The 17,113-nt window shown below is 40.7% G+C and overlaps 1 protein-coding gene across 1 annotated transcript; it reads left to right on the top strand.

Annotated features, from left to right (window-relative positions):
• The first annotated feature begins 3,133 nt into the window (after window positions 1-3,133).
• Window positions 3,134-4,672, top strand: LOC132651027 (NEDD4-binding protein 1-like). Its single transcript, XM_060376341.1, has 2 exons — window positions 3,134-3,536; window positions 3,609-4,672. The coding sequence occupies exons 1-2, from the start codon at window positions 3,134-3,136 to the stop codon at window positions 4,670-4,672; spliced, it is 1,467 nt and encodes a 488-aa protein (XP_060232324.1).
• Window positions 4,673-17,113: the final 12,441 nt, after the last annotated feature.

Genomic DNA, 17,113 nt, shown 5'->3' with positions numbered 1-17,113 from the left:
TGCTAAGGTTCATCCTGCTGCTGCATTTGCTGCTGCATTGACTGTTACATTTGCTACTGCTGACTTGCTGGTTTGCTGCATTGCTGAATATCCTGAAGACGAAGATTGGACTTGTCCCAGGAAACCTGGAAATAGCATAAGAGCTGCATAAACATCAGGAAATAGTCCATAGAAATCTATGGCCCTTTCCCATTTATCATTCTTTCTCTACTACCTAGTGTCTGGGAGTTGGAAGGGATTAGGTTGGATAATAGTTGGAAGGGAGGTAGAGTTATAAGAAACCCAACAAAACAGACAAATATTCCAATGAAGGCTTTGTTGAGACCAATTAGGTTTTACAATATAATTTAATTTTCATAAAATTTTGGAACCAGTTGTTATTTTACTACCAAATTATGTTTTCAAACAAATTTATCATGGTAAGTCTTACAGCAGTAGAATAGTAGTATCTTACAGGAATATTTGTACAGATATATTTAGGCAGTTGATAATTAATAAAGGCATTTAAACAAAAATTAATGATGGATTTTACATAATCTTACTTTATCAATTATTACACCTTGTGCTAACAGCAAATTCATAAAGTAGCTCCATTAGTGATATCAGGGGTTTAATTCATAAAATCAATGATGCCTGAAAAATCAGGAAACTTGAACTAAGTAAATGTGTTTTTTTTTAGAAAAAGGATTCCCATATTTTTTTATTAATGGACTTCCTATTAAAAGGCACCCAGCACTTAGAAATACATCCATCTAAAAAATCCAATTTTGTGAATCTTGAAATGCTTTTTCAAATCTGTAATCCACCTTGGAGTAATCGTTTACTTCTTATTTGAAGCTAGAATACTTCTAATAGTTTTGTGGGTGTGAGACTCACATCTCATATAAACCTGTATGTCAGTTAAGACCCTTTCTCCTCTCACAATTTTAGATATTAAAAGGACTTCCTGCAGTTACTATACAATGAGAAAGCCTCTGAAAAACCACATCAAAACTGTTGCGGAGGAATATTGTGCCTGAGTGGCATAAACAGAGAATACAGATAAAGCTATGATATTGTATTTGTTTTCTAAATAGTTTTGGATTCGCTATAACTGTTATGTGAGTTCCTGGTGAGGAACCGTGACTTCATAGACTTCATAGACTCATGTGTGTGTCTGTGTATATGTGTGTGGTGTGTCTGTGTGTTCCTGTGTGTATGTCTGTGTGTGTGTTGTTATTATATCGAAATAGCTACTTGAAGCTACTTACCATTTTTTCTTTCATTCTGAGATATCCATGCAAATCAGATAGTCATGCATTCTATATCTAATGTAAGGATCATTCCATCCTCTCACCACTCCTGACTCTGTATCCATAGATCAAAATAACTGTCTTCATTACATGCCTTTTTGAACAAATACTTGGTGTTCTGGGTACCACTGAAATGGTTCCAGACAGCAGGGTAGAGAGGTCTATTTTATTCTGAAGTATTACCACCTTTGATGCTGTCAAAGCAACTGTAAATAATGAAGAAATGTATCATATAGCAGGAATACCTTTACTTAATATGTGTCAAAATAATGAATGATGGACTATTTATACTTTATTAAAATTTATTTAAAATATATTAAAACTATTATAATGAGACTAGTTCATGGGAATTATAATTATTTCAAAATGAGCTCCTGGAAAAACAGTGGGGGTTTCTGTGGGGTTTTAGCAATGATTTTGAAACGGAAGTGGAAAGAAACTTAGATAAGTTGGAGAAAGACAGTGAGTTAGCAGTTGAATGTCTGTTGCCCTCATAAAGGACCCCAGATCAATTTCCAGCATCACTGTCTGTCTCATGATTTGATCATCCTTTTCAATCCCGATGGGCAGCTTATTCATATGTGCATGCCTCAACAATGCTATACACATGACATACACAATACATGACATAAACATATTTAAAAATACAGAAAAATGAAAGGAACAAGTTGGCTCTACAGGGCACTTTATGAAATCTATACCCCATAATAAACTAACTTCAATCAGTACTTTTCCAGAAAGCAGAAGGACAAAAGGAAAAGCAGGTGAATTGAGAAAAGACCCACACTGTTGCAAAGGAATACCAAAATTCTCCACCCTGATGCAGAGGAATGTCCAGATATGCAGTATGAGATAACATTGCCCAACAACCAGTCCAGAAAATCATAGCTCACCAAATCAGATAGGGGCAGGACTAGATGTACTGCTCACCTAAAATGATCGAATCATTGTAAACTTCGAACACCCTACAGCATCATCATCCAATAAATAGCATATGGAACTTGAGTCCAACTTGGCAAAAAGCAAAAGGAATTAGTCTGGTTTGTTTGTTTGTTTTAGTGGTTTTTATTGGTTTTGGTCTGTTTGTTTGCTGGAGGAGGGAGGCAGTTGTAAAGGAATTTCAATCATGCTACCTGGCTGCTCTAGCAAGGGGTTACACCAAGAGATCTTCATGGGCTGCCTGCTGGGATTGACACACCTGAAAATCCCCCTGTATGAAAGGCTGACACACCCTTAGGACACACCTTAATCCCAAACAATGTAAGGAACTCTAGTTTGGAAAGAGAGAGGGCCTTGATTGGAAGTGCGGTCTAGTGGAGGGGCAGACAAAGAGCCAATCAGAGAAGGACTCCTCAGCAAGCATCAGAGATAGGATCCGCCCACCAGGAAAGGGAGGCTTCTTAAAGAGAGTGCAGCACTCTAGAGCAGCTCAGTTGAGTTCTCACTGTGCAGTGAGGTGGAGCTGAGTGCTAGATCGCCACCCCACCCCCTTCCCTCCAGCAACCCACCACCCATTGTTGATTTTCTGAGTGCGGTTCTGTGCTGGTGAAGAGAGGCACGTGAATCCCGAGAGTCAGAAGGGACCAGAAGTGTTTGCAGTGGAACCCAACCTGATCGGGAAGGAGAGAACCCACCAAGATTGCAGGAGGCAGAGGACATCTGACAGAAAGGTCTCAGAGGAGAGCAGACGTCTGAGGGAGAGCCTCGGAGGAGGAGAAATTCCCTGGGATCCTCTGCAGAGGATGCATCTGTTTCACCCGGCTCCTGCTGGAGAACACATAGGAGGCTCCATTTTGGAGAGGGGGGAAACTGAAGGCCTAGAGGGGTTCCTCGGGAAAGCCATGGCGGCAGTTCTTTGGGCCTTGATCACCATCATGATCACCAGCCTGCTTGTACTTGTACTTGCAGCCGTCCTTCTCTACTTTCTCTCCAAGAAGCTTGGACCAATATGTGCCCAACAAGAATGCACCTCAACAGCCTTTGGAAAAGCAGAACTACTGCAAGAAGTGGTAGTCGTGCAACAAGCGAAATTAGCTGTGATGTTACTGAGGCTGCAGAGACACGAGAAAGGGGAAGTGAGAGAACCGAGGGCCCTCAAAGAAGAAACTAGTTTACGTGATGGGTCAGGGGGCCGGGATGGACAGCCCGTGGAACCTCAGTCGCCGCTGGCTCTGAAGGAAACCAAACTGGGGCAGCGACCCCCACCACCTTTCCAATTGGCCCAGGGAGGAACACCTGACAAGGGTTTTCAACATTCCGCGGGACCTGTGCTTACATAATCTAAGGAGTCTCCCCATGGAAAGCATTCCTGCTCAGGGGACTCGCCTGAGCCTAAGCCGAGGTGTCCCCCACTTTCTGAGCCGCTCCTTCAGCAGCCCTGGCTGTTTCCTTCAGGGACAGGATCCGCAGCATTGGGCGGATCCTCTGAGGAACCCACTGCTTCGGTCACAGGGGTTCAGAGATTTCAAGAGGCCCTCAAGACCCCATACAGTCTGGCCTTGAGAAATGAGCCCAGCAGAGCAGATCTGAAGCATGTGGTGATAGATAGGAGTAACGTGGCCATGGCCCACAGCCTGAAAAAGTTCTTCAGTTGCCGCGGAATAGCCCTCGCCGTGGAGTATTTCTGGAAGCTTGGTAACAGAAACATCACCGTGTTTGTCCCGCAGTGGAGAACGAGATGGGATCCTCACGTCACTGAACAGCACCTGTTGGGCCAGCTCCAGGAGCTCGGCATAGTGGCTCTGACTCCTGCCTGGATGGTCTCCCGAGAAAGAATCTCTTCTCATGATGACAGGTTCCTACTGCACCTGGCAGAGAACACCGGGGGGATCATCGTGACCAATGATAACCTGAGAGAGTTTGTGACTGAGTCGGCGTCCTGGAGAGAAATCGTTGCCAGGAGACTGCTTCATTACACGTTCGTGGGAGACATATTTATGGTTCCCGATGACCCTCTGGAAAGACACGGACCTCGGCTGGAAGAATTTCTTCAAAAGGACCTCTTTCCTCCAGACAAGCAGCTGGTTGATGACAGCGGCCCGCCAGGCATGAGCAGTTTAGACTCTGTCCTCAGGAGCCCTAGCCCCAGCCCCAGCCCCAGCCAATGGCCACCGCCTCAGAACCACGGAGCCTCTCCAAGCCCTGGGCTTCCTCAGCAACAGCTCTTCACTGCCCCGGTCACACTGCCCAGGATGCAGCAGAAACTGGCCAGGCCCGCACAGAGATCTTGGGCCGAGACCAGCGAGTTGAGGGAGGCGCTGATGAGCATCTTCCCGGACTCTGAACAGAAACAGAAGATTGACCAGATTCTGCTAGCTCATCCATCCACGATGGACCTGAATGTCCTCTCTGGCCTCGTGTTGGATGCAAAGCTGGGCTGAGACTGCACTCACGGTGTGGTGGGGAGGGGACAGGGGAGGGAATTAGGATCTGCCACCTGTTGGTAGTTCCTTCCCTGAGGGAACATTGCTGTATGGTATGGGAGAAAGGAGTGACAGGTGTTTGGTGTACACAAAACGGAGATTCTAAATAAACAGAAACAGGGAGCAGGAACTCCCACAAATACAGACCATTGTGTTTTGTTTTGTTTTTTTTTAAGTTGAAATTTCCTGATTGGCAACCAGGAAGACAACTGCTGTTTAAAGTCCCTGGATTGTAGGAGAACGTGATGATGAGTGTGAGCTTCCATTCTTCAATGGGATATTCAAAAGAGTGGGATGGGTTTCAGGTAATGGGACACTCAGAGAAGTAGCTTTTGCCTATATTTCCACAGGTGAGCAGAGCCTAAGGGTTCCATCAAATTGCAAAGGAGCCCATCCCCAGTGAGAGAGGATTCCCCATGAAAGCCTCTACTCAAGGAAGGAAAGGAGGCAGATAGAGGGCAACCCGGAGCCATGGTCCCACCCGAAAAATTGATACCACCCACAGCCCCTGCACAAAAACACACACAACACCAACACCACCACCAGCTCCACAACCACCATGCCCTGGTGCAGGAAGAGCTCATTGACCTGACTGAAAGAGGACAGTGAGTTCCTGAAACAGACAGATGGGAAGACCTAGATCCTGAAATGGACATTTGCTGAGGTTACTGATGTTCGAGGGGAAAGTGGCATGAAGGCATGAATCTTCAGGTGGATTTTTCCACTGTTTAGTTTAGGGGAGTGGGTGATAGTCTGTGCTGGAAGGCTGAAACCCAGCACAATGTTTCCATTCGGCTGAAAGATGCCAGGAATGAGAGAGATTGAATCAGAGGGTCCTTAGGACAGCCTGGTGAAGGGGGTCGGGGGAGGGTTTGCTCCTTCTGTGTCCTCAGTTGAGTACAAGGTCAGCTGGGTGCTCTCCCTGTCTCTCTGAGCTAGTGGGATTTCCCCTGAGCAGGTGGCTCTTGAGTCTTCCTTACTAAAAAGCAACACGGATTGGTGGAGGGAGGCAGTTTTAGAGGAATTTCAGTCCTGCAACCTGGCAATGGTGGGGTCACACCTAGAGATCTTCATGGGCTGCCTGCTGGGGCTGGAACGCAGACACCCCTGAAAAGCCCTCTGGCTGAAATGCTGACACACCCTTAGGACTCAACCTTAATCCCAAGCAATGTAGGGAAGTTTTGTTTGGAGAGGGCAAAGGCCTTGATTGGAAGTGAGGTCTATTTGAGGAGCAGACCAAGAGCCAATCAGAGAAGGACTCGTCTACAGGAGTCACAGAGTGGAGCTTTTCTAGATTCCACCATTTTTCTGCAAATTTCATTATTTCCTTTTTTTTAATTGCTTAGTTGTATTCCATTGTGTAAATGTACCACAATTTCTACATTTGTTCCTCTGTTGAGGGACATCTGGGTTGCTTTCAGGTTGTGGCTATTATGAATGAAGCTGCTACTAATGTGGTTGAACAAATTTCCTTGTTGCATGCTTGAATATATTTTGTATTTATTTCTATGCAATATTAGCTGGAACGTGAGGAAGCACTATTCATAATTGTGTGAGAAACCACCAGATTGATTTTCAAAGTTTTGTACAAGTTTACATTCCCACCAGCAGTTGAGGAGGTATACCCTTTCTCCACAACCTCTCCAGCATGTGTTGTCATTTGAGATTTTGATCTTAGCCATTTTTCTGGGTGTAGGGTGAAATCTCAGCGTTGTTTTGTTTTGCTTCTCTCTGATGACTAAAGACATTGAGAATTTCTTTAAATGTTTCTCTGCCATTCTATATTCCTCTACAGAGAATCCTCTATTTAGCCCTGTACCTTATTTTTTAATTGCCTGATTTGTTGTTTTTTTAATTTCTAGAGCTATTAATATATTTTCTATATCAGCCCTTTTCAGATATAGAGGTGGTGAAGATTTTTTTTTCCCATTTTGTATGCTGAGACCAACAAATATAAAAAGTTTCAGCCCAGGTGGTCCTGCAGGGAATGGTGCACCTCCAGGGTCCATGCATGTAGATGACCTAGACCCCCCCTCTGATGTAGCTGATTGGTAGCTCAGTATCTATGTGGCTTCCTGAGTAAGGGGAGCAGAGGCTGCCTCTCTCATGAACTTTGTTGCCTACTGTGTGATCACTTGCCCTTGTTGATGTGGCCTTGCTAGGCCACAAAGGAAGAGGATCCAGGTGGTCCTGATGAGACTTGATAAGCTATGGGCAGATGGCAGAAGACTCCACCTTTCACTGGGACTGGGAGGGGTTTAGGCAGGGGGCTTCAATCAGGGTATATAGTGAATTAATTGTAAAAAAAATAATTAAAATTTAAAAAAAGAAAGTAAAGGAGCAAAGCATAGTGACCTTATGCCTTGAAATTGAGCTGTTCACTGAGAGCATACTTTCAGCTACCAGTGATTCTAAATCTTTCTAATGTTGCTACCCTCATGATTTGGTGACCCTCGATCATAAAATTATTTTCATTGCTACTTAATAGCTGAAATTTTGCTGCTGTTATGAATCAAGTGAATATCTAAAATGCAGAATATCTGATATGTGACCTCTGAGAAAAGTTCTTTCATACCCTAAAGCTATTGCAATCCACAAGTTGAGAAACACTGAGCTAGACTTTCAGGCTCCATTGCTGTTGACTGTATGGGTTTGAGGACATGGTCGTTAGAAGTTCAGCTTCCTGTGAACAAATTTTTTTCTCATCACTATTGACCTCTCAATTATTAAAGAGGTATTTTGGCTCCTACATATCTCTACTTTTATTTTATGTCTAAGCTGACTTGGAATTTGGAGAGGAAATTAGTTGCTGATGAAATCCTCACTAAAGGGATTTTATATACCTCAGATTATTTTCTTTTTAAAGTAGTGAATTTACATAGAGCTCCATATTAAAGTGAAAAATATGAGCACCAAATTATTGAGTTTTCTCAAGCAAAATGTTTCTCCCATTGGAGCTAAAATCCACGCAGCAAATGATTTACTGATTTCACCTGCAACTTAGACTAACACAGATAAAGAGTCATTTGCTGTGGTTTTCAGCTCTCCTTCTGGATGGCTTTGAGAGGGAGAGTTTAGTGAAACGTGATATATCTGTGTACACAAAAAATAAATTCACTGGGCAAAGTCTGATTTCAAGAAGGGACCAATGTTTCTCTCATTTATAACTGCCTGAATCTATACTGTATTTCCAAGTTAGAAACTGACTTGCTAAAATAAATATTCTTGAGAAAATTGTCATCAAATTTACTAATTCTTCATTCTAAGTCAATCTTGCCACAAACATATCCACCATATCTTCCACTCCAGTCTTAAACTGTTCATTCCAAATAGATTCTAAAGCACCCACCTGTTCCCATAGAATTATGAATTTAACTTTTTATCATATAGTGAAGGTACTTTTGCCCTTTGCTTTTTAGCACATGAGAAAGCAATGGTAAATTATTATCTTGGAAGTAGAAACTCCTTACATCAAATCTGCTGACCCTTGGGTATAGGTTTCCCCTCCTCAGAACTATGAACAGTAAAATCCCGCTCTTTGTAAGTGATGCAGTATCTAGAAGGTTTTTGTTTGTATGTTTTGTTTTGTTTTACAGCAGTACACATAAACTTAGACTGCTTCCATATTCTTGTGGGACTCCTAACAGTGGGTGCAGTGTCTGACACTTTTGCTTGTTCTTGGATCCCTTTTTCCCCTACCAGAGTGCCCCATCCAGCCTTGATTTGATGAGTTGAGTTTTATTGTAATTTGTAACACCATGTTTGGTTGCTATCCCTGGGATGCCTGCTATTTTATGAAGGGAAATGTAGAAGTGAATCTGGGGAAAGGGAAAATAACAAGGAGGAAGTCAGAGGAGATGAGGGAGGAGAAACTGTAGTCAGGACATATGAGAGAAGAATATATTTAGAAAGAAAGAAAGAAAGAAAGAAGGAAGGAAGGAAGGAAGGAAGGAAGGAAGGAAGGAAGGAAAGGAAATGCATTGATTTTAAATGAACCTGAATCTCCATGAAAAAGAAATGCAGTGAAAAAAAACTATATTCTAGTTCATAATTTTGTGAGAAAAATCTTGGTAAATTTTCATAAGGTTGAAAATTTTAATTTTATATGCAAGTATGTTTTTCTTACATTGTTTTAACTTGGCTTTTTTTCTTACTTGGGATAGATAACTGCTCTTATGTGCTTGGCTTTTATTCTACTCTAGCAAACAATTTGGGGTTGGTCATATGGTTATGATTTTTATGTTTATTGGTTGAAGAGTGAAGATTAGTTCTCAAGTCCAGTCCAGGTATTTTGAAATATAATCTACACAACTGAATTTCTAAACCTTGGCAACTGTTTAGAAATATATGAAAATAAGACAGCAGATAACAATTATATGGAAGAGTTTTTCATTGTAATATTTGAACTAATAAAAAAGGTGATTCAAATTCTATGCGACAAAAAAAAGCAGTTTTTAAACATGTCCTCCCTGTAATTTCAACTTATATTTTCTGACCTATTGAATGTTCCCACATTTTACTTTGGGAATTTCCATGACATGGTCACTCTCAAGACAATGCAAATAATGCAAATTAATATAATTCAGGAACATTCATGAGGGAACTTCTCAGTGCATTGCTTAGTCTTTACTGTTAACAGGGTTGGGTAGAAAACACACCCTTTGGTGTGTTCAAAGGCTATTTCTAGAAGTAATTAGATCAATAAGGCATTAACCCACGCATAGTTTAATCCACTGAGTGATTCAAAATTTGAACAGACTGTTGAGAGTCTGTGGAATTGTATTAGAGGGAGCAGGTTAGAGGAATTGGGTAGATGGAGATGAGCCATTCAGGGCTAGAGCCAGTGTGGGTCTTCTTTGTTGCCATTCAACTCTGCTCCCAGTGTTTCTTGAGGTGAAGAAACTCCACTTTCTTGATCCCACTGATAGGCTCTGTCCACTCAAAGGAAGTAAGCAACCAGGGACAGAAATATCTGTAACCAAGAAAAATATAGAGATGGCTGAGCACTTTAAAAGTGTTCTCCTTCACACGAATTCAGTGGAGGGCTCTTTGACACCCCCCCCCAAGGGAGGAGCAGCCTTTCCAGGCCACAGAGGAGGACATTGCAGCCATTCCTGATGAAACCTGTTAAACTAGGGTCTGATGGAATGGAAGGAGAACCTCCTCTACCAGTGGACTTGGAGAGGTTCAGGAGGAGATGAAGGAGGGAGGGTGAAATTGGGAGAGAATTAGGGAGAGAGTTATGGCTGGTATACAAAGTAAATAACCTGTGATTAATATAAAAATAAAAAATATATAAAAATGTGTTCTCCATCCAGAAGACCCAAAATCTATTCCCAACACCCAAAATTGGAGACTCATAACTTGTGTCTCCACAGGCAGAAGCATAGATATAGTACACATAATCTCATGCAGGCACAGACAGACACATAAACTTACAAAAATACCTTTCAAAAGAGGCATAACTAACAACTCCTTCCTTTAAATTAAAGTGTAGTTAATGCATATGGTACTGTATTCTGTTAAGGCAGTCACATGTCTTCAAATGTTTAATGTTCAGTTCAAACTGTTTCTTGGCTCTGCCACTGTCTTCCTTTTTCGCTTCACCAACCTCAAACTACAAATCTTGAATAGTTGGTTGTAACCTATCTGACTATTTTTCATCAATTCTTACCTGTTCTTTTTTTTTTTCAATCAGTGTCCATTTCCTTTATAAGCCACAAGAAGATATATTAATAACTAATTCTCCAGTCAAGCAAAGGGATCAAGAAAATGCCAGAATCCATGGTGGGTTGGAAGCACAATGGCTGCAACAAAATAGGGCCTTTACTTAACTGCACTCTGCCTAATGTACTCAATACTTCAGAATGAATTTAAAACAAATACATCATAAATAAATACATGCATATGCATGAATTTTTAGAATATAATTTAATCAATATAACATATTTTAAATGTTTTTAAATAGTTTATTATTATAGATGTTAATGAGTGCTTTGTGGAAATGAAGCTACAAAATCTTGCTGAAGTATACATATGCTATAGTCCTTTTATATTTATGTACTTTACTTGAGTTTAAGTATAAATTAAATTCTTATATATAAATATTTTACATAATAGTTTTCCAATACTTACTTTTTTCACATAAAATTTAACCATTTATCTGGAAAAATGAATCCATTTAATTGAACAATAAAAAAGACTAGGACTTTTTTAATTTTGACCTAATTAGAATCATAAAGTTGAAAACACTTATTGTCTGTGATATAATTTAAAAATCTATTAGTATTTCTGAGTTGTCACTGGTCAAGTAGTTTGTGAAATCCTACCAGGTTTGATTGTAGGTATTGTTTTTTTTTTCCATTTTTTATTAATCACATTTTATTCACTTTGTATCCCCCCATTAGCCCCTCCCTCCTCCCCTCCCCATCCCAACCTCTCACCCCCTTCTTCACGAATGCCCCTCCCCAAGTCCACTGATAGGGGAGGCCCTCCTGTCCTTCCTTCTGATCTTAGTCTATCAGATCTCATCAGGAGTGGCTGCATTGTCATCTTCTGTGGCCTGGTAAGGCTGCTCCCCCTTCAGGGGGAAGTAATAAAAGAGACAGTCCCTCTTCCCATTACTATGTAACTCACTTAGACAATGAATTGCCATGGGCTACATCTGTGCAGGGGTTCTAGGTTATCTCCATGCCCGGTACTTGATTGGAGTATGAGTCTCTGGGAAGACCCCTATGTTCAAATTTCTGGTTCTATTGCTCTCCTTGTGGAGTTCCTGTCCTCTCCAGAGCTTAATATTTCCCACTTCTTACATAAATTCCCTGCACTCTGCCCAAAGGTTGCCCATAAGTCTCAGCATCTGCTTTGATAGTCTGCAGGGTAGAGCCTTTCATAAGCCCTCTGTGGCGGGTTTCTAGCTTGATTCCCGTTTTCTTCTTCTTCTGATTTCCTTCCTCTTTGCCTTTAGGGATGGGGATTGAGCATTTTAGTCAGGGTCCTCTCTCTTGATTAGTTTCTTTAGATATACAGATTTTAGTAGTTTTATCCTATATTATATGTCTATATGAGTGAGTATATACCATGTGTGTCCTTCTGCTTCTGGGACATTCACTCAGGATGATCCTATCCAGGTCCCACCATTTACCTGCAAATTTCATGATTTCCTTATTTTTCATTATTGAGTAACATTCCATTGTGTAGATGTACCACAAATTTTGCATCCATTCTCCAGTTGAGGGGCATCTTGGCTCTTTCCAGCTTTTGGCAATTACAAATAAAGCTACTTCAGACATGGTTGACCAAATGTCTTTATTGTGTACTTGAGCCTCTTTTGGCTATATGCCTAGGGGTGGTATGGCTGGATTGTGAGGAAGCACTATTCCTAGTTGTCTGAGAAAGTGCCAGGTTGATTTCCAGAGTGATTGTACAAGTTTCCATTCCCACCAGCAGTGGAGGAGGGCTCCCCTTTCTCTACATCCTCTCCAGCATGTGTTGTCACTTGAATGTTTCATTTTGGCTGTTCTGAGTAAGGTGATATCTCAAGGTCATTTTGATTTGCATCTCTCTGATGGCTAAGGACGGTAAGCATCTTTTTAAGTGTTTCTTTGCCATTCTATATTCTTCTGCAGAGAATTCTCTGTTTATCTCTGTTCCTCATTTTTTAATTGGATTGCTTGGTTTGCTGCTTTTCAGCTTTTTTAGTTCTTTATATATACTGGATATGAGTCTTCTGTCAGATAAAGGGTTGGTGAAGAGTCTTTCCCAATCTATAGGCAGTCATTTTGTTTTGATGATGGTGTCCTTTGTTTTACAGAAGCTTTTCAGTTTCATGAGGTCACATTTATTGATTGTTGCTCTTAGAGCCTGTGCTGTTGGTGTTCTGTTCAGGACGTTGCCTCCTGTACCAATGAGTTCTAGGGTCTTCACCACTTTTTCTTCTAACTGATTTAATGTGTCTGGTTTTATGTTGAGGTCTTCGATCCACTTGGACTTTAGTTTTGTGCAGTGTCATAAGTATCGATCTATTTGCATTTTTCTACATGTAGATATCCAGTTAGACCAGCACCATTTGTTGAAAATGCTATCTTTTTTCCATTGTATGGTTGTGGTATCTTTGTCAAAGATTAGGTGTCCATAAGTATGGGGGTTTATTTCTGGGGCTTCTGTTCAGTTGTATTGATCTACCATTCTGTTTCTACACCAGTACCATGCAGTTTTTATTACTGTTGCTGTATAGTATAGCTTAAGATCAGGGATGGAGATACCTCCAGAAGATCTTTTATTGTAGAGGATTGTTTTAGCAATTCTGGGTTTCTTGTTATTCTATATGAAGTTGTGCAGCAGACCGGCCAAGCTGGGGCCCCACAACTGTGGGGAATCAGTTGGCTGGATTTTCAGGTTAGGCACAGGTAGGCAGATTAACAGTCAGAGACCAGACCAAGTAGTGTTTTGAATCTGCTGTGCTCTACTGACATCAAGCCAACACTTTTATAGTGAATACATATAGAAGCACCTGAAGTTGACATATTTCTCAGAACATTTACAAAGTTTATATTTTAACTGAAAGGCGATCTGGTAAAAGGCAGTGTCTACAAAAAACCTTGGCCTAAAAGCCTCTTAAGCAGAGCAAACATAGGACTAGTGAATATTTACACAGAGTTATTGCTGCTAATTTAGTGAGTAGAGGGCCAGGGCCTGTTAATAGTCCTCCAAGATAAGTCGCCTAAAAATTTACAATTCTTCCTAGAGATAAGAATCAGGAGGAATTCCTCCTGTTTGTCTTGCTAAGGATTTAAAATCTTTCTTTAGAGATAAGGAACCAAGGGGTACTCGCTCGAGCCAGTCTGTCCATAACATCCATAGTATAATATAAGACCTTCTGAAGTCCTATGATTGCCTATCTTCTTTCTGCCTCATCATAAACACTTATGTTTGGTAATGGTTTTATAGTAGTTTTACTGCAGTGGTAATATCCAGAGCATTTATCATAACAGATCCTGATTAAATATTTTCTTAAAAAGCCCTAAAACTCTTGTCCTTTTATTACCTACAATGTTTGGATTTTCCACAAGCAATTCCTGATGCTGAATCTGATTTATTACCTCTCCTAAAATTTTATTTTCCTTTCACTCATATTTGCTAAATCTTTTAGTAATCTATCAGAAATGTGTTTCCTTGAATAGTTAACTGTGCTGTTCCAAGAATCATAGAGAAACAGCAAAAAAGCTCATCAATCCGACCCTGTAATTGAGTAAGCATGGGACTCTCAGAATAAGTCTTTCTGGCTTAGGTGGCCATGTTAGGGTTCTTGCCAGTGACCTCCAGGGAGCTTATTTCTGAAGAAAATGTATCTACCATCTAGTAGCAAAATCTATTGATGTGTTACAACGATGATGATGGAGAGGGTGTAGCAAAGTTGAGAATTTCTCTTTCCATGTCTGTAAAGAATTTTGTTGGTAATTTGATGGGAATTGCATTGAATGTGTAGATTTCTTTTGGTAGGATGGCCATTTTTACTATGTTAAACCTGCCAAGCCATGAGCATGGGAGATATTTCCATCTTCTGATATCTTCTTCTAATTCTTTCTTCAGAGACTTGAAATTCTTTTTCATACAAGCCTTGACTTGCTTGGTTAGGTTTACACCAAGGTACTTTATGTCATTTATGGCTATTGTGAAGGGTGTTGTTTTCCTAATTTCTTTCTCAGCCCTTTTCTCTTTTGTATACAGTAGGGCTACTGATTTTTTTGAGTTATGTTTCTATCCGGCCACTTTGCTGAAGGTGTTTATCAGCTGTAGGTGTCCTCTGTAGAATTTTTGGGGTCACTCAGGTATACAACCATATCGTCTGCAAATAGTGATAATTTGCCTTCTTCCTTTCCAATTTGTATCCACTTGATTTCCTCCAACTCTCTAATTGCTCTAGCAAGGACTTCCAGCACTATGTTGAAGAGATATGGAGAGAGTGGGCAGCCTTGTCTTGTCCCTGATTTCAGTGAGATTGCTTTAAGTTTCTCTCCATTCAGTTTGATGTTGGCTATAGTCTTGTTGTATATTGCCTTTTCTATGTCTAGATATGTGCCTTGTATCCCTGACCTCTCCAATACTTTAAACATGAATGGATGTTGGATTTTGTCAAATGCTTTTTCAGCATCTAGGGAGATTATCTTGTGTTGTTTTTTTTCTTTCAGTTTGTTAATATGGTGGAACACATTGATGGATTTCCATATATTGAACCACCCATGCATACCTGGGATGAAGCCTACTTGGTCATAGTGGATAATATCTTTGATGTGTTCTTGGATTCTGTTTGAAAGTATTTTGTTAAGTATTTTTGCATCAATGTTCATAAGGGAGATTGGCCGGAAATTCTCTTTCTTTGTTGAGTCTTTGTGAGGTTTAGGTACCAAGGTGACTGTGGCTTCATAGAATGAGTTTGGTAATGTTCCTTCTGTTTCTATTTTGTGGAATAGTTTGAAGAGAATTGGTGTTAGCTCTTCTTTGAAGGTCTGGTAGAATTCTGCGCTGAAGCCATCTGGTCCTGGGCTTTTTTTGGATGGGAGACTTTTGATGACTGCTTCTATTTCTTTGAGGGATATAGGACTATTTAATTGATTTACCTGGTCCTGATTCAGCTTTGGTAAGTCAAATAGAGCAAGAAAATTGTCCATTTTCATTTAGATTTTCAAATTTTGTGGCATATAGACTTTTGAAGTAATTCCTAATGATTGTTAGGATTTCCTCAGTGTCTGTAGTTATGTCCCCCTTTTCATTTCTGATTTTGTTGATTTCGGTGGTATCTCTCTACCTTTTAGTTAGCTTGGCTAAGGGTTTGTCTATCTTGTTGTTTTTCTCAAAGAACCAGCTCCTGGTTTCATTGATTCTTTGAATTGTTTTACTTGTTTCCAATTGATTTATTTCAGCCCTGAGTTTTATTATTTCCAGCCATCTACTCCTTCTTGGTGTGTCTGCTTCTTCTTTTTCTAGGGTGTTGAAGTGAGACATTAAGTTGCTTGAATGAGCTGTCTCGAATTTTTTTTGAAGGCACTTAGTGCTATGAACTTTCCTCTTAGCACTGCCTTCATTGTGTCCCACAAGTTCGGGTATGTTGTGTCTTCATTTTTCATTGAGTTCTAGAAAGACTTTAATTTCTTTCTTTATTTCTTCCTTGAAACAGCTGTCATGTAGTAACAAGTTTTTCAGTTTCCATGTGTGTGTAGGCTTTTTGCTATTTCTGTAATTGTTGAGGTCCAGCTTTATTCCATGGTGATCAGACAAGATACAAGGGATTATGTCAATCTTCTTGTATCTGTTGAGGCTTGCTTTGTGACCAACTATATGGTCTATTTTGGAGAAGGTTCCATGAGGTGCTAAGAAGAAGGTAAATTCTTTTGTGTTTGGATGTAAAGTTCTGTAAATGTCTGTTAGGTCCATTTTATTCATGACCTCTGTTAGAGACATTGTTTCTTTGTTTAATTTCTGTTTTGTTGACCTGTCCTTTGTTGAGAGTGGGGTGTTGAAGTCTCCCACTACTAATGTGTGGGAATCTATATGTGGTTTAAATTTTATCAATGTTTCTTTAACAAATGTGGGTGGGCTCTTGTATTTGGGGCATAGATATTCAGGATTGTGATATCTTCCTGGTGGAATTTTCTTTTGATGAGTATGAAGTGTCCTTCCCCATTCTTTTTATTAATTTTGGTTGAAAGTCTATTTTATCAGATATTAAAATGGCTACTCTTGCTTGCTGCTTGGGTCCATTTGCTTGGAAAGTCGTCTTCCAATGTTTTACCCTCAGGTAATGTCTCTCTTTGTGCCTTAGGTGTCTCTTAGGTGTGTTTCTTGTATGCAACAGATTGCTGGGTTTAGTTTACGTATCCAACCTGCCACAGAGGGCCTCTGAAAGCCTCTGCCCTGCAGACTATCAAAGCAGATGCTGAGCCTGATGGCCAACTGTCAGGCAGAGTGAATGGAATTTTATGTAAGAAGTGGGAAATAGGAAAAGCTGGAGAGGAAAGGAACTCCACAAAGAGAGCAACAGAACAAGAAAATTTGAACACAGGGAACTTCCCAGAGACTCATACTCCAACCAAGGACTATTCATGGAGATAACCTAGAACCTCTGCACAGATGTAGCCCATGGCAGTTCAGTGTTCAAGTGGATTACATAGCAATGGGAAAAAGGACTGCCTCTGACACAATCTGATTGGCCTGCCCTTTGATCACCTCCCCTTGAGGGGGGAGCAGCCTTACCAGGCCACAGAAAATGACAATGCAGTCATTCCTGATGTGGTCTGATAGACTAAGATCAGAAGGAAGGAGAGGAGGATCTTCCCTATCAGTGGACTTGGGGAGGAGCATGCATGCAGAAAGAGGAGGAAGGGTGGGATCGGGAGGGGA

Source organism: Meriones unguiculatus (assembly GCF_030254825.1).
Source record: "Meriones unguiculatus strain TT.TT164.6M chromosome 13 unlocalized genomic scaffold, Bangor_MerUng_6.1 Chr13_unordered_Scaffold_39, whole genome shotgun sequence".
In the NCBI taxonomy this organism is placed as follows: domain Eukaryota; kingdom Metazoa; phylum Chordata; class Mammalia; order Rodentia; family Muridae; genus Meriones; species Meriones unguiculatus.
Note: the sequence above shows the minus strand (reverse complement) of the source record. Positions and strands in the feature narration are given on the sequence as shown.